At 38.6% G+C, this 23,752-nt stretch overlaps 1 protein-coding gene across 3 annotated transcripts in view; it reads left to right on the forward strand.

The window, feature by feature from the left end:
- The window catches only part of fhit (fragile histidine triad diadenosine triphosphatase), a 401,046-nt gene that overhangs the window by 312,138 nt on the left and 65,156 nt on the right, over window positions 1–23,752 (forward strand). For all 3 annotated transcript variants that reach the window (XM_042498823.1, XM_042498840.1, XM_042498834.1), the window contains exons 6-7: window positions 3,720–3,749; window positions 20,732–20,800. In XM_042498823.1, coding sequence (XP_042354757.1) covers window positions 3,720–3,749; window positions 20,732–20,800 — 99 coding nt within the window. The remainder of the gene's footprint in view (window positions 1–3,719; window positions 3,750–20,731; window positions 20,801–23,752) is intronic.

Here is a 23,752-nt window from a genome sequence, read left to right on the forward strand (position 1 = left end):
GTTTGGCCAGACCTGATGACATGCACAAATATAACTTAATTATTAACTTTATTACAGATGTGTTGGTATGTGTTCATACCAACACATCTGTTCAAGAACTTTTCTGTTCAAGAAATTTGTGCAGATTGTTAAAAAAAAAGATTAGTTTTGTATGCCAAGGAATTCTCCTTTTAGTTTTTGCATTAAAAGCAAAGAGGCAAAGAAAAATATAATGAAAAATTAAATGTTGAAAAGAAATTAGATGGTGGAAAAAATACATGGTATTAAAACCAATTAGATGGTATTAAAAAAAAGCTATATAGTATTAAAAAAATTTGACCATATTAAAAAAATTTAAACGGTGAAAAAAGTAGATGGTGATAAAATAGGCGATCACCAAAATACATGGTGAAAAAAATTAGATGGAATTAAAACCAGTTAGATGGTAATAAAATTAGATTGTAGTATGTAGTAGGCAATATTTAAAAAAAGAGATGGTGAAAGAAGTAGTTACATTAAAAAAATTAAATGATGAAAAAATAGATATAGTGAAAAAATAGATAGTGAAAAACAATCAGTCGAGATCATCATCTTCTTTTAGCCTTTATTTTGAAATTCTGTGTCATCATCGTACAGCGTCAGGCAGGTGATGGCGAGCAGTCAATAGAAAGATGATGAGGATAACTCTATTTATTCAGGAATAAATCATTATTCCAAGTAGTATCCATGGAAACATTATAGGGAGGTGGTACCCAGGAAACGTCACCAAACACGCGTGCCACCAAACATTCCAGTTAAAGTCTCCTGTCCGTGTATTATTATTGTCCATTGATGTTATATAGAATACTCACGCTACATTGGAGTTGGACCACAATACAACATTCACTGTACAGATACTTATATATGTCTATGGGAAGACACTCTTGCCCTGCTGGGGAATCTCATTTTGTTAGCTTAACAGCAACATTAGCTGCTCAGTTTTAAAAAAAAAAAAAAGTAAGATTCAAGAAATACAGCTTGCTCTGTAACTAACTGTGTTAATATCATATCGGCGGCCCCTAAATCTAACCAAATCGAAATCACATCGTGGCAGACTAGATAACATCTGCTAATATTGTATTGTTTTTTGAAGAAACTATTGATTTACACCCCTTTTAAGTATTGGAAATAAGTGCAGAATATGGCGAATTAAGAAGTTGATTCCTTTGGTAAAAAAACATCTTAAATATGCAGCGCTTATTATGCTTGAAGAAAGGTGCAACCTTCTTCATACCTTAAAGAATTTTAAGAACAAAATCCAGTCCAGTTCAAAATACTTTATTATTGTAACAAAGTATTATTACTTTTTTGCATTACACCACTGGTGACACAGTTGTGGAAAGGTTGTGGTCAGGTTAGGTTTAGACAACAACACTACTTGGTAAGGTTTAGAAAAAAGGTCATGTTTTGGCTTTAAACAAATAAGCTTTTACATTACGTAACTCAACATGACATAAGTAAGCTACCTCACAGGTGTGATTTTAGTGTGCGACAACTATACTGTATGTTGAAATGTTACATTTAAGCTTATGTTAAAATTATTCATACTTTTGGTCTTGCATGGGACACAAGCTGAACTCTTGGATATGATGGCTCACTTCCACAGCACAAAAAAACTCTCTAACACCAGCTAACATCTGGCTTTTTATTGCATGCATGTGCATGCTAATTTTAGTGGAAAAAAAAACGTTTGTGGTGTTGTTGGTAGACAGAGAGGTGATTTTGTTATTTGGCCCATCCTCATTTATATAAAAGAGTGGACAAAATAATGAATGCACCTGAAGACCACATTTAATTAACTTAAATCATTCAAGACATAACATCAAATTTATCAGAATCTCTGTTAACAAGCAAAAAAATAAAATTAAAAAATCTCAAATTTTCTAAAAATTAGTGTATCTTAATCTTAAAGTTTGCCACATTGAATTGACACTTGTCATTTGTAAAATTATGTGACTGACCGCTGCAAATACGTTCTCCTCATACAGTGATGGTACTGTAAGAACTAGGAGAGCAAACACACACTCAGTATTCTGTAAAAGAACAATTCTAAATTTGGTGATTTGAGGCTTCAGAAGAGTTAGAAAAATCAGGTAGTGATCAAGTTTTATTTTAGAATGAAATTCCTGCTTTGTGTTCACACAGGTAGAGTTTTTTTTTTTACACATTAAAATAGTCTCATTGTACTGGTAGTTTTTTCCCCACTCGTTTGAAGAAAATATTACTTATACAACTCAATAAAACACAAAATGACTCGAGGAGAACAAGGCCTCTTGGTGTTTTCAGTATGGATCGGCTCTGCTGTCATATGATGGAAGCTAAATACAGAGCTGACTGTGACACCCGGACAGGCTCTCGTCTCACACTGAACGGCCTATTCTGCATAACTGGTGATATATATGCTAATATAAAAATAGCACCTAGCTCGCTGTGCGGCCCTGTCAGAGAAAATTGTTTCACAGTTAAGAAGAGAGAAGAGGAAAAAAAAAGAAAAGCTGAGCAGCAAAGAGTAATCTTTACCTGGATATCATTTTCTTTGACTGTGGAGGTGATGAGAAGTGATGACAGGAGATTAGTTGTGACAGCTCCCGGGTTACAGCCAACACATTAAAGGGGAACTCTCTGCAGGAGGGGGCAACTGTTCTCTGCAGTACGCCACTCCTGTGACAAATAATAATATCACACAAATCAACCTCACTGGAGGATTGGTGGTGAAAAAAAAATGATGATGACACAAATGTTCTATTTTTTCCAAGATCAGTGCTGGAGAATAACAGCGGAGCTCATCAGATTTTCTTTTTTTTTTCTTTTCACTCGCCACGCTGATGTGTGATATGTATTAGAACCATGCAAATTTCAGTCGTCACCTTCCTCTGACGAATAACAAAGTATAATCTTGATGAATTTGATCACACCTAATATGAGAAGAAGACAAGTGTTAAAAATGTTTCATTGTCGGCAGATGAAGAAATAGTTGCGCTCCAGAGCAGCCAGTCTCAAAGAAAGAGAAAGAAAAAGAGTGTGACATAAAAAAAGAGAGTGGAACACGTACTGCCTCTGCTTTTTAATGATGATCCACATGTAAAGATACTTCTTAATTAACCCTTTAACACCGATATCGACATGCCATTTCCCGTCTGCGATAAGACACCTTTCACAAGCACAAGCAATTATTAGAAAATTGGTTTATTTTTCATGAAAACATGGGGAAAAACATAATGAGCAATTTGCAGTTTATGCATTTAAATGCTAATTTTGATCAAAAAAGGGTAAATGTTTCAGCCTTGTGATAATCTGTCTCTTTTTTTTCTTCTTCTCTTTTTTGGTTCTATATCTTTCAATATGTCCTGAATCTGCCACAGTTCCTAAAAATCCATAGTTTCAAATAGAGTATGAAATCTATGTACCTTTTCACTTGTATTTTTCTCAATGTATTTTTGTCTGCTTTAAGTGCATAAAAATACCATGTTGCCCTCTTGTCTTTTAAGTTGAAGAACAATTGAATTAAAATGGTCATAAAGAAATAAATGTCAGGACAGGAGGCAATGGAACAAATCCGGGGGGAGTTTTTTTTTTTTTTAATTGGGGGGAGAAGTGAGGTACTGTAGCTCATCTGGAATTAAAATCTGTCTATGAATTATTAATGTAAATATTTCTGAATTCCCAACTCTTTTCTAATTACCTCTTTCTGTTCCCACCAGGACGGCCCCGAAGCCGGACAAACCGTGAAGGTGAGAGCTTAATAATTCACCACCTTTAAATATGTCATGAGGCCTCTGCAACAGTTACACACTATTAAATAATCATCACATTTGTGGTGCTAAACTCTTGGCATGACTGAATAATTTAGAGATCTTTTCTAAAAGATTTAAATCTCTTTTTTTGGTTTGGTTGGAGGCCGTATGGAATGATTCAAGTGACTGACTGTTGAGCCACTGAGGTCCATATAGGTTATAGTGAAATGGTAGTCACTGCAACCCAAAGCGTTTATACTTCACTATACTATTCTGCATATTTTGAGGAACTAATTTGATTGTATTGCATTAATTTTGAGGACACTTTTGTTCATAGTGACTCACAGTAGCGTGAAATTCCGTGCAAGAGTAGTGTGAAATGAGTGAATGAACTTTATTTTTACAGCACCTTTCATGCACAAAGTGCTTTGCAATTCAGCAGCAAAAACAAAACACAAGGTTAAGGCCTTGAAAATGAGAGAAAATCATCAAAGATTAAAAACAATTTTTAGTTCTGTCAGTTTCTTGCTGTTTTGCAAAGAGGTCCTACATGAACACAATTTCTTTTTTTTTCTGCCAGCGTTAAAACACTTCTGGTTTGTTTCACATGGGACATGTTTGTCTGCTGGATTTGTTTATAGGTTGTAGTGATCTGTCAAATCTCTCCTGTTCAGAGAGGGACTTGTTTATCGGCAGAGTTGAACACTGAGAAATTACAGAAAAAATGGATTCTGAATCAAAACTGAAAGCATCATGAAAACATGTAATGCAAAAATACATTTTTTGAATCTCTCTTCTAAAGTGACTAAATTTTCAAAATCTGAGGGGATCACATGCCCCTCGACTGACAATCAGGCTGACTTTATCTAGCGTTCAGCATACAAAGATGTGACAGTGCTTTTTTCTTTAAGTCTCTTTTTTTTACTCCTTAAACTACCTCTTTTAATTTCCATGTCAACAACCATAAAAGTACTATCCAAAAGACTATCCAAAAGTTTGTGCCTTTTGCAATGAAGGACGCTATAACGGCCAGCTTTTTGCCCCATCTTTGAGTATGGCCATTTGCAATGTGTTAGGAATGCAATCCAATAAAGGCAGAGTTGGCAGCCAGAATTGGCCCAGTTTATTTGAACCATTTCTGGGGCCATTCATGCCGGGTCTCAGCCAAGTTGGGCAGCCAGATGTGGCCAGTTAGGAGACTTGAGAATTTAAAAGCCTTTACATGTCCTAAAAAAAGATGGTTACCATAGCTAAATGAAACGATAGTATATGGTCACCCAATGGTGGCTTTACAGCCTTGTTATGATGGCCACATGAAGTCATGTGATTGTGCTGTAGTTTGTCTATAGCCTGTGGATTGTGAGTTTACTGCGTCCTTTTGTCCTGAAGGCATCCCGGGGAAGATCTTTGTTCAACCCAACACATTTTCTATTGTCCCTGGGATGATGGGATGCTGTGAGTTATAAGCCAGCACAAAATTGATGTGACACAACTGAAAAACATTGGTCACCGGCATCAGTAAAAATGTCATTTCATGTGCCAAAAGGTCGATGGCAGTCATCAAGATGAATATCGTCCGATAACGATGTTGGGCTAATGAATCGGTGCATCAGTAATAAATACTTTGAACGTGGGTGACACATTGCATGAGCTTGTTTATATCAAGAATAATGAACCCTGAAGTACTGAAATTCTGGACAGACCAGTGTAAGCCCCTCCACACATATAAAGGGTACAAATTTGCCCCAAAACTACTCTCACTATGTAACTGCTTGCTGAATCAGCTCCAAAGTGCACTAACTCATCCGTCAGTTAGTACCAAAGGCAAAAGTCTTTCTGTCCCGCTGAACTCTTTCAAAGCCACCTACCGCCCTCTCCCTAAAAAAGCAATCTCCACTGTGTGCCCTAAGAGAACAATGTCTTTTTAAAAGATCTTTATTTTTCCATTTCCACAACAACCCCCCATTTTTCATCTACAGGTTGTTTGAGATGAAATGGCTTTCATCTGGCAATACAAACAAGGTCAGAGAGTAATGCATTTTTGCCTGAGTTCAGTTAGATTCACACCGGCAAGTAGGTTATATTTTAGCGTTATCAGAACATCAGCAGCTCTGAAATATTCTGGCGGAGTCTTTTGTTGAGGAGCCTTTACTGCAGGAGAGCACATCAGGGGAGCAGTGAATCAAGGCAGTAATAGAGGAGCCGTTGTTTCCCACTGATCCTTAACTTGATGAAATAATCTACATATTTTATCAAGTAATTTTAACACAAAGCAACTCTTGATGTGTAGACCTGTCTGGTCTTTTTATAAAAACAGATTATCTTAGCGTATATAGCGCACCTGCTACAGCCGAGGCCCACCCCCATCTATCAACTGGGTTATTGCAATCAGGTGCCTGTGCGCCAGCAATAAAAATGGTCCTTTGATTGAATAAGAGTGAGGCGGGCTATAAGAGAGAGGCAAATGCACTCTTATGAACTCACTGCCTGGAGTCTCACAGACACAAGACAAATCTCTATGTTTTGAATGATGGAATTGGATTTTATTTTTGTCTTATGGAAAATGCAGCGTGATTATAGTGATTTATCATGTGGAGGGCTATGTATAGATCCTGCTTGTTTACTAAGCGAGCCTGGCTGTTATATATGAGTGTTTGTAGATAAAGATGATTAGATGTAATATGCTCAAAGTCGACTAAACTGAATAAACCCACAGGAATATATTTTCCCAGCAGTAAATATGAAAGGCTGAGTGAGAGGCAGAGTGAGTGAGACACCTGACACATCAGCCCAATTTCACTTGGAAGTCGTCATATACTGCTGCTTTTTCTGTGATTTTGATCCAAGATCCTGACACCAAAAGCTACCTTTTGTGTCCACATGATACGCGTCGGACGATACCTGTGGCTTGTGCATAAAACATGGCAGGACAGGAACAGGTTAAAACACTGTACAGGTACAACGTAAACTAGTAGCATGTTGGGGTGGAAGGGGGTGGATGGGTTGAACAAACCCAGACTTTGATGCAGGTCCAGTGTTCGCTTTCCGTATGAATGTGATGGGGTTTTTTTTGTGCCTCCTTCCCCTTATTCTAACCATCCGTGCAATCTTGTGTGTTAACGTCCTGGCATTGGTTGCCATGTGCTGTTGTTGCCTTAACATAACCACGTGCAGCATAATCCCACCAGGGGCTTGTGTTGACATCATGGTAGTACCATCCCAAAACATAGATTTCAGACACAAAAGGATACCAGCCTGTTGTCTTTCAGAATTTGTGAAAATATCACGCTTTAACAATGCTTTTGGTGTAAGATTGCGACGCAAAAACCAACCTTTCGCCGCTGCATGAAATATGTCAAAAGGGTATCAGGTGAGAACATGGCCTGTCAGAGCCATTTGCAGTGTTATTATATGCCGCTGCACGGCTGGATGGAATCTGTCCCGTCCGTATGAAACATAAAAAGACGAATACACATAATACACTGACGTGCAGCTATTGAATAAAATTGATACATTTAAAATAAAATATTACTGTGAATTAAGGTTGTTTGACTCAGAGGTTGGATTGGTTGCTAACAAACCAGGTGCAGTTTCTAGAATCGAATGTTATTTCTTCTTCATGGGATAAAGTTAGGTCACTAAGTCACAGCAGACTTGTTTCTGGCCGATAGTTCAAAGTCCTTCTCTGTCTGTAGCCTCTTACCTCTAAACACATAATGAAATCAAGCTCCATTACAGTCAGTTCGGGGAGACAGAGAGCAAACTGAGAGGTAGATGAAATGTTTTAGTGTGAATCATGAGGAATATTTACTGTAATAATAAAAAGTGGATTATGTGGTTGGTGTTTGTGGGGTTGTTATGTGTTATTGAGGTGTGTAGGTGTTGTAGAGCTCCCTGGTTGTACTGCATATCCTCAGGAAATCCTGAGGGTTATATGTAGTGTTTGATGAGTGTGTTTGAGGGCTGACACAACACAACCAACCAGAGGAGAAAGTACTTTAAGCTCTTTGTCAAACAGATTTGATTCTAAATTGGACACTCTTTCAGCCTTCCTTTTTTACACTTTTTGCCATCCAGCCGGTCCGAAGCAAAAAAAGCAGTTTGCCAGGCCATAGGCAATCCAGATGAGCTGACTTGGTTTCATAAAGTTTTGCTTTGATAAACTGAGATATAGCTTGGTGTATTGCTGTGAAGTCTATTATATAGGCCAAATGTTAATGTTAATTCATGCACACAAATTGTCATTTTTGGGGGGGGGGATTAAGTAATGCAGCAAAAGTCATTAATATTTTGTGCACAAAATATGGATACACCTTTATAAATAATTAATTTCTGCTCAAAAATTACACAATTTACATTTAGCCCTGATACCTGCAGGGTTTGTATATTTTGAGTTGAATGCATATATCCTCTTCAAGCAGTTTTCTAGAAATTTGTGTTAGTGTCTTCAAACAAGAGAAAAATGTGAAATTCTCCCACACAACTTGGAGGAAAAAAATGCCCTATTGAACAACATTTTTCCCTTTGAGTCTTAGAAAGGAGATAGAGGGGATGGCATGCAGCAAAGGGCCCAGGTCAGACTCATATATGGGCCGTTGCAGTAAGGAAGTGAAACTCTTCTTACAGCATATATATGGTGCCAGAGTGCATTAAACAGCATCAACATAGAGCTTGTTTATCAAAAAAGTGCTAGTGGAAAATCTCCCCCGACAGAGGTCCTAGCTAAGCCCCTAATGCCCTAAAATCCTAGAAATGTCCAGAAATCATAGAAGCGTCTTAAATCAGAGACACAACCTAAAAATTCAAGAAACCACCTAAAATCCTAGAAACATTCTAAAATTCTAGAGACATATCCTAGAAACACCCTTAAGTCCTAACAATGACCTAAAATCTCAGAAACACTAAAATAATTAATGTTTTAATGTTTTACCTTCGTTTATGGCATGTTTGCTTTATTTTTTCAGGGGATGAGTTGAACTGGGGGTGGGCTCTTATGTCCTTGGAGGTTTTAAATAACCTTAAGTTTTTCTGTTTGTTTCCTGTTTGTTCTGTTCTGTGGCCTGCATTTTGAAATGGACGCTGTAACCTCACTTGACTGCAAAACAAATCTACCTACGGGTACAAATAAAGTAACCTGAACCTGAACCTGAAATCCCAGAAATGTCTTAAAGTCTTAGAAATGTTTTAAATACTAAAATGCTAGAAACACACACACACATATATATATATATATATATATATATATATATATATATATATATATATATATATATTAGAAACACACACACACACATATATATATAATTTTTAAATATCAAATTATTATAATTAGAAAAAATAGATTTTCTGGACATTGTTTCCTTGTTTTTGGATTATTTTCTAATAATCCTCCCGTCTTATTTAAAACAAATTTTTAGGTTAAATTTCTTGGAAATGTTGAGACATTGCTAACTTACTTGGTCATTGCCTTTTTCCCCATGTTTTCAAAAGAAATCAAACCACTTTGCTCAGTTTTCAAAAGGTCATATAGCTTGTAAAAAGCGTCTGAACGCAGCACATGTAAACTGATGTCGATCCAGGGATCAGAGGTTTAAGGTGTGTCCACATCTTAGAATATGTAGCTTCTAAAACTTCCATATTTTAAGTATTGTCAACTGTCATGGTTACATTTGAGTCTGGACCTACATGGTATAAAACTGCAGCTCGACTGGTTGGCACACATCCAGCATCCAACTTTAAAGCAGTATCTCTAGTTTAGGATGAGGGGCTTATTGGCAAAACTACACATCTGACATTCCATCTGCCTGTTGAGGCATGAAAAGTCAGGTAGCATCTCACTAAGTATTCCAATTTTTCAAAAAAAAACAAAAAACAAAAACTCTTTCTTGGTTTTTGGTCATTTCAGTTATTGTATTGGACAGTAGCTCCCAGCAACAAGCTTCATTGTAAAGCTTGTGTATTTAATTATTCATTCGGCCTCTGTAAGTTCAATATTTTCACATCTTCTTCAGCTTTAGAAAAAATGTTGCCATAAAGGCTCACTGCTGTTCAGTAAATATAAGGAGAGTTTAATATCAAACATATATCCACCACCTTGTGTTTAATCTCTATTGTATCGGAGTTATGAAAGCAGCCTGAAGTCATCCTCTTCCTGCCATGTATTCAGCCGCTGATTAAACCTGATTCAATTCCCACTAGAGCTGAAAAGGGAAATTACCAAAAAGACCAATGAAACTTGAACTCGTTAAAACAATATGTAGGAGATCCTCAGGTGATTTACCGACTTTGCTTTCAGGTGATGCTGGCCTGTGAAAGCATGGCATTGTGGGGAGAATCTCTCTCTTCTTGTGGCTAATTAGGCCTCTCAGCTTTGATCTAGCAGACCTCCTTCTTTTTCCCCCCATTCCATTAATAGGGACCACATCTGTTTATGACAAAGCACATTTGCCTGCCTGTCAGACTGGATTCCACCTAAGTCCCTTAAATTGACGTGGCAGCTATTTTCCTTGTTTGTTTCTACAGTTACAGATTAATTAAGAGACATCTGCTTTGATTACTCGTGAATGCGGAAACTGTCGGTGCACTGCAGCTTTCTGCAGATATCCCGTGGTATATTAGGCAAATACTTCCTAAGACACCTCTATCTATCAGTGCAGCTGATGGGAGGTGAACACGCAGCTTTGCATGAAGGACGTTCTGTTTGAGTGCACATAATCTTCAAGAGGTGGATGATTGACTAATTATCGATGGGACATGCAGCCCGGGGAGGTGCTCACCCAGAGCCCGAATGAAGGACGCCACCAAGGAACTAACAGAGAACAATGACCTCAACATCTGCAGGGTGTGTAATCAGGCAACACCAATAAGAGAGGAAAGACACTGTGACTCAGTGTCAAGGACACAAGGCAGCTGAGGAATGCTGCAAGGTAATGCTCCTCCGCTACACAGAGGAGAGTTTGGCTGAAATGACTGATTTTTCTTTTTAAAGAAGTTGTTTTCCCACAGACAAAAACTTTGGTCTGTGAGGTCTAACAAATTTTATGGCAGATTGCTATGGCAATTGCCGTACTCAGTCATGCTCCCACCGTGGAATTAACGTTTTTGATGGTAACCCTTCAAACTTATTGGCTAGGCTTGTTATTGGTCATTGCTTTTCTAAATGACACATATGAGCATTTTCTGACCTGACGCCTATTGGTAGGACTAGATAATTTGTCAGCCTAGTCTATACTTAGGTTGTGGTTTGGTTTCAACCCTAAAACCAAAGCCCATTCTCACTCACACGAACCCGTCAAATACATCCACTCTGTCAATACTTTCAGCATACAGTTTTTCTACACCTTGCCATGTGCCTCTTTCTCCTAAACCTTACTATCCAAGACTTTGTTGCCTAATCCTAACCAAAGAGACAGTCCACAGCATTTGCCATGTGATGTTGTGTAAACATAAGGACTGTGCTGTGTCATCCCACCATGTGCATGTGTTGACATCTTGGTAACGACGTCCCAGAGCATAAACAGCTGACGCATAAGGTTTCCTAAAACATCATAAGTAGACACAGGGGGTCACTGACAGAGTGGCACCATGTGGTGATTTTATCCATCTGCCATCTGAACAATCTACAGACTCATGGATAAGTCATTCAGCCTTGCTTTTATGGCTCTCAGGTCTTGTTCAGACTGTCAACCCATATCCAGATTGATTTTCGCAATGTTTGAAAATCGGCTCCAAACTACCCTTTGAGATGATTTGAAGTGCAAATTGGATATCTACAGATGTGTCAAAACCCAAACACTCTGGCCAGTCAAATCAGATTTCAAAGTTTTCTTGCATCATTGGCAACATGACAAACAACAACAACAACATCATATCAGGAGTGACAGAAATGACGCTCTATGGAGGACAACAGGAAGACCAACAGTACATGCACAGATGCCTTAAATAAGCTGTTGGCACGTTGGGCGTAGGCCTCTGCATTGTGATTGTTTGGAGCATAAAATGATGTCAATCATCAAAGTATGCTGTTGTGTTAGAAAACCACATTACCAGAATAGCTACATGGTCACTGACACCACAGCAAACCATGCAGATAGTTGGTGATGTCTGGACACCCAAATCTGGTCTAACCACTTCCAAATAAATATCCGATTTGAGCAATCTCACTTCCAAAATAAATGTTGGCAATGTAATTTTCTGAAAACCAATACATAGCATTGGTATGTTGTTACGTGACTGATAAAGTGAATCTTAATGTTTATTTGTATTTTTCAACAGTGCTATGGTTAGTGTGTGGTTAGGTGTAGGCATGATAACCACTTGGTTAGGGTTAAGAAAAGGTGATGTTTTGGATTAAAATAGTCAGTTTTAATGGCACAGTCCTGGCTGGAAACGCAGTGATGTCTTAGTAAAAAAAAACAGCAGCAGAGGAGGACTTGCACACAGAAGAATAAATGAACCAGTCTGAGGTCTGTAGTTCATAAGTCTGTAGTTCACATGTGGGTTGTGGTAACAGAGAAAAAAAGTGCAAAAATTCATGAAGTGCAAAGGTTTCAGTCCATTTTGGACTTTCCTCAGTGCACAATGTAGCATGCATACAGGTTCACCACATATTTAAGCTACTCATACAGGTGCAGCTACTCAGTCATCAGGAGCTTGGTTGTGCACACAGGTCAATTAACAGGTTACAAAATGGAAGGCTCAGCAACAAACTCTCAGAAACACAGTCTCAAGCAAATACTGGTGTAAATGCTTTCAATGATGGAATATAAACTGGAAATTAGGCAACTAGTGCAGGGAGACAATAGAAAGAATCAGGGAAAACAAGTCATGTCCAATTCTTCTTTTAAACCTTTTGGATGGAGTGTTCTTAGGTAATAAATGTATCTACACTCACATTGGAGCAGAATTTGGTCCATAGTACTACCACGACACTTAGGTAACATCATGTCAACGCCATAGAAAGCCAAGTCTGATATAGAATGGTTGCCATTGCCATTCCATGCCTACCACTTAGTAAAAAAACAGCCCATTCACATTCTCAAGTCATCAAATACTGCCACTTGTTTAGTGATTTTGGTGTCAAACATTGATGCCTCAAACCATCTTTTCCTGGTGGTATGGTACACTGCCAGGCAGCGCTAGTGTATAACTTTTGCAGCAGCATGATATTTGGTTGTGCCACATCAGTTTACTATCGGGCCAAACTCCAGCTTTCATTGTATTTTATGCCGCCAGATGATGTCAGTTACATACAGCGGCAGTAACAACCTAACATAAGGAACTGAAAGTTCCTACAGTGAATGGGTCCAACAAACACCTGCCTTTCACCTGTGAGCCTGCTGTTTGCTTCACATATGAATGTTGAGCCAAAGCATGATGTTTATTTGTGTTTATTCCGAATATAACTGCATTTTTCTTTTTTTGTTTTAATTAATCAAATGCGTTTGGCTCCTGAACCTAACCATGTACTTGTGTTGCACGAGGATTTTTTTTTTTTTTTTTTTGTTTTAAAGGACTGTATGCATCTAACTAGCAGAAAATGTACATTCCCTATGTGAATGCATTTTGAAAATGCCTTTAACAAGTGTAAATTGACACTTCATCACAGACAGTAAACAACAGACGCAGGAGGATACCTAGCACATAATACATGTAGACGTAATAGCGATGACCAAGCGGCAGTATTTGACAAGTTGGCATGTTGAGAATGTGTTGTAAAAAAACAACTGCTTTTTGAACACTACCCCAGGTGGAAACAAAGCAACAGGTCACTAAAAAACAGCTGTTTTCAGTGTCTCATCAATCTCACACCAATCATAGCCCATTGAATTCAAGAATACTTTTTTTAAGATGCCTTATGTTAAGGAGAGTAAATATAAAGGTTTAAACATTCAAAGCTGAAATAAAAATGACAAAATGTAGAATAACTTCCGGCGTCTGTGTGAACTTGAATGTACACTCTTTGAGGCTTTTGTTCACTTCACAGTTGAGTTTCCAGACATCAAAGGTGATTTTGGAGGAAATTTTTCAGAACTGTGCAATATGTTTTTAAAGATTGAGGCAGTGAGTCATCCTTAAAAGTTTTTGTTCTAAAATGGTTCCTTTTATTATCAAGGACAGAATGATTTATATTCTTTAATATTGCTTGATAAATATTTGTCAGCACAATAGTTCCCTAAATGGATTTATGGCATTTTGAAGAGAAACCCTTCAAGACTTGTGTAATATCACTCAAAAATGAACATCTATTTATCTGGAAATGAAGCCAAACGCGTCTTTTTATCAGCCGAGAACATGTTGTTATTTACAGCAGCTGTTGCAGTGGAGAGAGCTGGCAGGGGGGAGGCAGAGCTCTGTCTCACCACAGGTGTGCCTTGCAGATATACACCACACACACTCCGCACTGTTAGTGTCTTGGAAAAACCCACTCAGGGGTTTTAATGCCTTGCTTTAGGGCACCAATGCGGCGGAGTAAATATACCCCCCCCCCCTTCAGAGGTTGAAAAGGCAGCTTTTTTTTCTCTCCTCAATAATAATATCTGCAGGCACTGCTGTTGATGATTCTTGTTGTTCTTGCTATTTTTTTCAGTTTAGTCAATTTTTATAAAGGCTTTCATATAAAGGATCATTAATTTTAAAAGATCATCGGTTGACTTAAGATTTAAAGTTATTATAAATTAATTTCGATAGAAATGTAAAATCTGACAACTTGATGTTACTGAAAATAATCTTTGAAACCGACTGCCTTAAATTTAATCTTATATCTAATTGTTAAGTTTACTTAAAATTTAGCTGTTTTTACTTAATTTTTTGAGGCTGTTGAACCCTAAAAATGACAATGGAATGACCTTGTTCTGTCTAAGTGTTAGCAACTTCAGTAAAGCAAGTTAGTCTGACTTAAAAAGCAGGGGGGCAAACCAAGGCACTCTTCTTCTAATAAAAAGCTTTATTATATATATTTAAAATGTTTTTGAGTCCTTTCACTGCATAGTCAGCCAAGCTTTATTAAAAGACTGTCTTTCAAGCAGTGAAATACTTCTTTAATGCTAGAAAAAAATAAAAGATCCCTTTATGCTGCAATACAAGCCCGTTATCACTCTGAAGTTGTCAAATACGTTCGCTCTGTCAGTGCTTTAAAGGTACAAGCATGACACAGAAAGCCACCTTGTGGTCAGGGTCAGATGAGAACACACTCTGACAGAACCGGTTGTGTTATTATTGTATGCCGACATAAGGTGCGCAAGTGCACTTACGGTGGATTTCCACAGCTCGCATGTGCGTTGTGTTACGGCTTCGCTGTGACATCAGAGAGCGTAAACAGCTGATGCATGAGGTTACCTAAAACGTCATGAGGAGATGAAGAAGGTCACTGACAGAGCAGAACCATGTGACGAGTTGGAATGAGAACGTTTTGGCAATACATAGGGCTCTCCTAGCCACTATGATCAAAACTACAGCTGGCTGTAAAATTGCATGATAATCCTTTAAGAAGGAGGGACCCATGTTATGTGTCCCTTGCTGTGTGTGGACATTTAACTGTCTGGAACCTGCCACAAACACACACACACACACACACACACACACACACACACACACACTGCTGCGTCAGGACACTATAATTTCCCATAACACTCATACCATCCTCCCAGTTCCTGGTAGGCAGGCGCCCGCACACAGATTATCAACACACACACATAGTATCCAGAGGCCACCGTCTCATTCACTCAGCACTCATTTAGAAAGCCTTCGTGATAAATAGCTCTCCCGCCACGATGTGTTATTTTTTTTCTGCTTCAGAAGTTTTCCTCAAGGTAGGCAAATTTAATAATGCAGACATTATGTAAATGACCTCATTAAATAGAAAATGCATACTAAAAAAGCAGACGCCTCCAAACATGCTATCTTGTTTGTAGCATTTATAAACATTCATTCAGCCTGCCTCCACAGTTTATCACAGTGTAGTAATGAAAAATGAATAACAGTCCCACAATTAGGTTATTATGCCCTTGATGATACATGCACACAAACAGACACACACACACTCCTCAGGACAAGGCCACAGATTACATAGGGGGATTTATCGCACAACGCAGCACAGCAGTGAACCATCTGTGGCTAATAGACAGAAAATGGAAATATACTGGATCACAGCACAGAGTGACCAACAACGCTGTTAGCTCTTATAAGGCACTGTTCCACTTGAAGGTTAAAATTAAACCCTTGAACATTGAAACAAGGAAAAGACACCTAAAACATGTCAACCAAAGAGCAAATCCTCCACCATCTGCTCTCCTTGGGTGGCTGAATGGAGGGAGCGGAGATCTATTGTGAGCACATCCCTAGCTATTTTGAAATATATGCGGACTGGGGAGTGGAATATTTAATTATTGTCTAAAAATAATCACAATTTAAGGAAGTTATCGTCATAACTATCGATCCTATTGACAGTGATGCACCTTTATTTTTTTAGCTTTAACACTGAAAATACATGGGGCATGGACACATCACAAAGGTTGCTGCCACCTTAACTTTTATATTTTTTATTACTGAATTAATTAACTCAATCATTTTAACTACAGGGTGCATTTATTTCATTGATTTATTTTAATATGAAATGTGAAAACCCCCACAAGTCGCATTGCCTCTGGTACAATGAGGTTTTAATCATTTCTGAACAGATTGTAGTGGAGAACAGGGTCAGTTGGGACACTTTTGCATCATCACGAAATAAACTCTCATTACTTAGAAACAAATTAATGAAAAATATTTAATTCCACAATAGATACTGGTGTTTGCTGAAAGTTTAGCAAGTTTTTTTTAAAAGCCTAACCCATACCCCCCCGCACAATTTTGTTAATTTTTTAATGAGTGCATTCTCACAAAGTACAGCTGCTTCAGGTCGGTTGGGATACCTGGTTCTTGAAATTGAAAAAAAAATCCAAAAAGAATTACAATCAAACTATAAACACCCAGTCTTTTCTCACTCCAAAGTCACAAAATACAGCTGCGTTGTCAATGACTTCAAGATAAGATTTCGACAACAAAAGCCACTTTTTGCTGCGGTGCGATACACTGCCGGGTGGCGTCAGTTTGTAATGCAGCCCAGTGGAATCTTTGGTGGTGTTGTTATTGACTGCTGATCAGCTGGACGGCATCTGGTGCGGCAGTATGATATACAGATGGGCTGCGTCAGTTAATAAGGCAAGCTGGACTGCGACAGGTTGAAATGCTGCCAGTAATGACGTAAATAATGAGCTGGAATGTCCCTACTGGGCGGGCTGGCAGAAGGACTGGTGGATGGATCCAGCAAATCCTGGACTTTCATGTGGAAGTTTGGTGTTCACTTCCTGTCTGAATGTGATGTTTCACCTTACCACGTGCACTCTTAACTACGTCTCCGGCCCCTAGCACCGCTCTTAGCCAACTCATGATGTTTTCTTATTTCTACCCACCTTCAACTCCCTATTTTATTACTTTTTAAAGACAAAAGGAAATTTTAACAAGTGAATAACTTTTTAACCCGTGTGCCCGTGCCCTCAGAGCATCCTTTTAGAATGCTGTAACTTTATCTATACCTAACCATCTGTGCCTTTGTTGCCTGATCCTAACCATATGCTTTCAGTGACATCCCGCTGTTTGTTTTGGCATCACAACATGTCAACAGCAGATGAAGGAGGATACTTAGAGCATAATATGTAGTAATTTATTGACAAAGCAGCGATATGTGCTGACTGGTGATGGGAACATGTTGGAGCACGTCATATTTTCAATGCCCCTTGCTCACACATGCTTAAATAAACTTCATGTTTTTTTAACATGTCCCATTAATTCAGTATAGTAGTCTAAATCTCTTAAGAAGGTAAAAGTACCTTAATACAGAAACAATGAGTTTTAACCTAAAATAAGTTACTTAAAAAGAAACAGGATAAATAATACTGTATACTGGAAAATGATGAGAAAAGCTTTCCTCAGTGTCCAATAAAAGTGGTTTAAACACATCTTAACACATGAGTTTATAGGTTACTGATGACATGTAACTATTTCAAAGGGGTTTCTTTTCTATTTTTTTATTAGATAATAACTTACATATTGCTTTTCATTTGACCATGATTTCCTTTCAGGTCAAAAGGGTAATGACATTTTTTTTAAATGATGTCGACACCCAACAAAATCATTTGACATTAAATGAAGGGAAACAAAAACACATCAGAATGATATCATATACTGTATATGAAGATGGATGGCACGACGCCACTGACCCCCACTGTACAAAAATTAAGCCAAAATATTCCAGATATGGCCGAAGCCAGAGGCTGCACAGTAGCAATCTCCATGATGTGGGAGTTCCTGTACATGTATCCGACCAATCTCAGGCAGCAACATTGATCAGAAGCTCCCCAACTGGTACACATAGCTGTCAATCATGACATCAAACCCCCTTTTTATTACATCAAATACCTACTATAAATTAAAGTTTTCAGAAAAACAAACACAACAAATATTGGGGTGATAAGAACTACCTTAAATGACAGAACCAATCTGTGGGAAAAATTTAGTTTGACAGACTATAGTTTTTAGTATGGCCCATGTCCGATCCACTATCATTGACGGGTGGGGTTCACAAGCCTTACTGCAGCCAGCCACCAGGGGGCGATAAAAACGTTTTGGCTTCACTTTTGGGGGGCTATATTATGATGAGTATCATGGCTGAAAAATAAATTCATATATAAATAAAATCTGTATCTGGGTCTACAGGATGAAGAATATCAATACGTTTGTAGACTTCAATGGCAATCTGTCAATTAAATGTAGACATTGTACATGGAGAAATGTTGGTTCACTTAATTATTTCCTGCAACAATGCTGGTATTGTTTTGCATAATGCATTCAAAAAGTTTCAGCTATTGTAGAGAATTGATTTGTAAAAATCTTTAATACAATGCCAACATTGTCCTGATCTACCGTAAAGCATATGTATTAGTTGTTCCTGCTCTGATAAAGGCTTTGTGAGGCTGGATGTGCTGCACAGGAACTTTTCCAGGAGTCTGCAAGTGTTAAAGGCTGCACTGTGATGATTGAAGGGAGCGATATTGAGGTTGTCAGTGAGCACTGAACAATGGCCGCTCATTATTTTATGCATGTCATAACCATTATGTGTGCTTGTTGTTAGCTGTATATTTCATTCACCATCATGCCCACTCAGCTGTTGCACCAAGGGCCTTTTTTATTGGTTATTGTTGATTCTACAGCCATTGTTCCTGGCATGGAAAGGCAGTATTTTTAACACTGTCATTAAAATACAAAGCTCCTCTGTTCCTGTGTGGGTTCATCCTGACAGCTCAAAGATGAATTATACATCTTTGTTTGACTTTTTCCGGCAAAGAAACATAGTAAGAATAGGCCTGTCCTTCAACCTACAGACTATGAGTCTTGTAACATGTCATTCACCTCTCATCTAGTCTAGTCTGCACTAATTTAGGTTCCACTGATCCAGCACTCTACAAGGCTCTTAAACCGAGTCCAGCTGTTCCCAAACCCTCTTAGCTCTTAGCCTGGGTCTAACTGATTCCAAACTGTCTCACACGGCTATTAATTGGGTCAAACTGGTCCTGGAGCGTACAGCTACCTGTCCCAAACTGTCCACCAGGCTATCAACTAGGTCATACTGATGCCAGATTCTAAAACGAGGCTTTCAGCCTAGGTTAAACTGAGGCTCTTAATCTTGTTCTTAGTAGTCCCAAATGGCTCTGTCCATGGCACAGGCTTAGGCTACAGCATAGGCTACGGCCTACGCTTAAAAGTAGGCTATGGCTGAGGCTAGGGTTCAGGCTATGGCTTATGCTACAGTGTAGGCTGTGGCTCACGTTTTGGCTTAAGATACATTTTAGGCTATGGTGTAGGCTATGGCTTAGTCTACGGTGTAGGCAACTGTTAGGCTTGGGTTTAGGCTATGGTATAAGCTACAGTGTAAGCTGCAACTTAGGCTGCAGTTTAGGTTACAGTGTAGACTATGGCTTAGGCTCCAATGTAGGTCACAGTTTAGGCCACGGTGTAGGCTATGTTATAGTCTATGGCTTAGGTTACGGCTCAGGATATGGCTTAGGCTACAGGGTCGATTCAACACTGAAAAGTGTACCCTGCTTAACTGTAATATTTGACCGCCTGGGAAAGAGAACGTGGGGCACTTGCTAAGACAACAGACTCTTGTTCTTCTTGTGAGGCCAGCCTCATATTGACTTACAAGGCTTTTCTATGTTAAGATCCATTATACATGAAATAGTTACTGTCACTGCAAAAGCTCTCAGCTCAGGTCATCCGAGCACTGACTTGTAGCATTCTTATTTCTCAGCTGTCAAAAATATGTTTATTTGTTTTAACACATTGTCTTGTCTTGCTTTGTAAATCACCCTGTTAAAGCCTGATTACTTGCTCGCATCTTACTGTATAACCACACATGTTAAGGCTTTACTTTATGTGCTGATAAGTACTGGAGGACTGTGTAAATGCATATCAGGGGAAACAGATTGTTTCTGCTTTGGTGAGTGTTTGCTGTTTGTTTTTTGCTTAGCGTGTTTTGTCAGATAAAGCAGTTTCTTGGGGACATTACCACATCATCCATGCAAAGAAGGGAATCAAAGTTAACCATACAGACGGCCAAGTTTCCGACAGCAGGGGGGTTGACACCAGGAGGGGGTTGCGGAAAAAGTCAATTAAATCCTTAAAAGCATAAAAATAAGGAGTCTCTGTGGTGTGCAGGTAGCACACTCGTTAAAATGCACGGTCACCCTCCTGTGATTTGTGGCACGGCAGTAACGCTCTGCTCTGGCTTCTCCAATGTAGTGTGAAGTAATGAAGACTCTCTACGGGACCTGTCTCCGTCACATCAGTCTGTCAGACAACTCCCAGGTGAAAAGGTACCTGTTCCTCGAGTCAGAGCACCACATCTAAACTGTTGCCTTCTCTTGCTTGTTTGCTTACAGCATGTCCACGTCCATGTGCTGCCCAGGAAGGCCGGGGACTTTGAGCGGAATGACAGCATCTACGATGAGGTCAGATGGCTGATTTTTTTTTAACCATTAACTACTTTATACCTGCACATTCATGTAAATGACAATTTGTATCTGACCTTCACGACCTTTGGCTGGACTACCATTTCACTCACTGTCACGCCATGAGTAGAAGACAATAGACGTACATAATAACCTCTGTCTCTATTATTCTCAGTAATCCTCATCCGGATATATATATATATGGATATTTATAGTCTTGAAGGTCGGCTAAATCAGCTTTGGAAAAAGACTATTTCTTTAACTATTAAGCCACCCTTTATATTTGTATTGAGTAGTAATCTAGATAGAGCTTGATAGTCTTTTCTGTCCAAAACCCTAAGACTGTATAAGTCCTGATACTACCACATTAACATGTTGCCATTAATATTACCTTTCCATTAAGGAGTGTAACAAATTACTATGAAATGCCAGTAATAATAATACATTAACTCTGAAAACAAATAACTTTTTACACCCCTGCTTTTGTTGGCAACCACCTAATGATGCAACAATCAATTATATCTCTAAATCATTTCCATAATTGCTGCACTGCACATGCATGTTACGAAGCAGAAAGTTGCATTGTAGATACATTCAGTGGTTGGAAATATTCCCATTACTTTGATTTTGTTTGGATTTTGTTTTTTGGCCTCAAATCTCCTCAAACACCAACCACGACTGAAAGCACAACAATATGTAACCCCACACTGGCTAAACAATCATAACCGGATTTTAATCGTAGACAGCTGCTATGACAAACAAAGAAACTAATGAAGCCTGTGGCTGGATAAGTGTTGGATGAAATGGTCCCATTTCCATGACTGACTTTATGTAATGCATACAGTGCTTTATCGTAGGCAACTGGACTTTGTTGAGTTTCTGGAATACATTTCACCTCTAATTCTTCAGTTGTAACTGATAATTTGGGAGTTTCAGGCTTTAAACCCATTGTGGGTGTGATTAAGGTCATAAGGAGATCTGAGTTTCAAAGTCGTTTGGGTCACGTGAGCTCTTCGTGTGGGGTTGTAAAGGTTGGATGGGTCCAGGTGTGAATGGGCAGGGGACTCAGGACTGCATAGTAAGTGGGTGATAAGTGGTATTGTAGTCCACCTCCCCTGTCTAACGATGGTTGCTTCAGTTTGACGTAGATGGCTTTGTTTACACCTCTTTCTAACCATCTGTCTTCTCTGACCAAGATGTGCATGTTGCTGTCCTTGAATGAATATCCCTTCTCCTTCAGTGTAAATGGACAGCTGAGTCCTCAATGTACAAATCTGTGCAGTTCTGACACTACATTACTCTGCTTTTGTCTGAGTGTTTTGTCCTTAGGACCGACAAGTTTCTGCCTTAGCGTGTTACTGGGTTTTGAAGTGCAAAAGGATGAGTTGTTTGTTAAAAGTCCTCCTGAGTTTTTCAGCTACTCCTGCAACATAAGGAATCACAATGTTGATCCATTTTTGTCTCTTCCCCTCTGTCTGCGCTAGCTCTTCATAGCTCTTTTTGAGAAGTAAAAATTTATTTGCAAAATATCTAGCCTTAGCTGTGCTTACCACCTAATATCCTGACACACAGAGGAGCAAATACGAAGCCTGAACTTTGAGGAGAAAGTTCAATCTCTAATTTTATGGGGTGTAACAGAGAAGTAATAGAATACTGTTGGCAGGAAGTATTAAGTAAAATAATATTACTTTTCAAAAGCATATCAAGTAATGAGTAGCCTAATAAATTAAATATTTTTGAGTAATAAGCTGAACACTGCTGTATGTGATGAGTTCGGAATGAGAGTTGGCTGTTTTACCAAAAAACAGGTTAACTCATAGCACTTTACAGGGATATTTGTTTGCTATTTCCAAATTTTTTGTAAGAAGCAATTCATTTTTTCAAGAAGGGATAATGTGCATTAATCCACATTTTAAAAAAATGCAAATGCATCTGAATTAGCTGGGGAGTCATTTTTCATCAGTATTCCTTTGCCTTGTGTGAACAGGCATCCTAAAATAATAATAATAATTAAAGAAAAAAAGTATGAAGAGACAATAAGCACAATGGTTAAGACAAACAAAATTAACATAAAAAGGCACACAACATAGTTAAATAGTTATAGATGTAGTTCCGTTCCACCCTGAATGTTTTATGAGCTCTGCATTCCCGAGAGTTACCTTCATTTAAAGTTTTAATGCTTGTTGAACCGCGAATGACCTGCTTGAACATTAAGCACCCCACTCCATTCCTGTAAATGAAATGGGCACATTGGTAACCTCTTTGATGGCCATTTATAAGTTGATGGGGCATCTTTGCTTCTTTTCCTGGCTGATGGCACTCCAGGCAATCACCTAGTTCACTTGCTCGGCAGTACATAAATATATAAATAAACACAAACCACAGCAGGATGGCGGTTCCATTTATCTTCTAGTGCCGCACAACCGGCATTGTTCTCTGAGAGTGAGACTCCTGTGTGTTACCGCAGGAATTTGAAAACACAATTCACTGCTAATGAACTGATTCACCTGTGGCTCCTAATAACTTTAATTAAACATCTGAGAGATGAGTTTGAACAAATATCAGCGGGCTCTACAGCCCCCAGGAGCCAGAATCTCCAAACCAATGAACCACAACACTTCAATAAGAAAATAATGAACATGCCTTTCAGGCTGTTTTAAATTTCACTGTGACATTTTGAATTTGTAACAAGAGAGTCTGTAGCAAATGAATATCAATGACTGGTGAGTTTGATATGAATATTCCAATAACCGCGTTTAATAAAAAGAACTTCACTATACTTCCTCAGTGTGCCTGAGGGGAGAAATGAAACGTGCAGTTCCACAGCAGAGTCCCAGCAGCAAAATATAAATAGGTTTGTTTTTAATTTGCATGTGATCATAAGGGTTATTGTGAGAGCAGCGGCATCGCCACCATTTATATTTTCCATGTCACACCCAGCAAATGAGAACA

The sequence above is a fragment of the Plectropomus leopardus genome, chromosome 2, assembly GCF_008729295.1.
Source record: "Plectropomus leopardus isolate mb chromosome 2, YSFRI_Pleo_2.0, whole genome shotgun sequence".
Lineage (NCBI taxonomy): Eukaryota > Metazoa > Chordata > Actinopteri > Perciformes > Serranidae > Plectropomus > Plectropomus leopardus.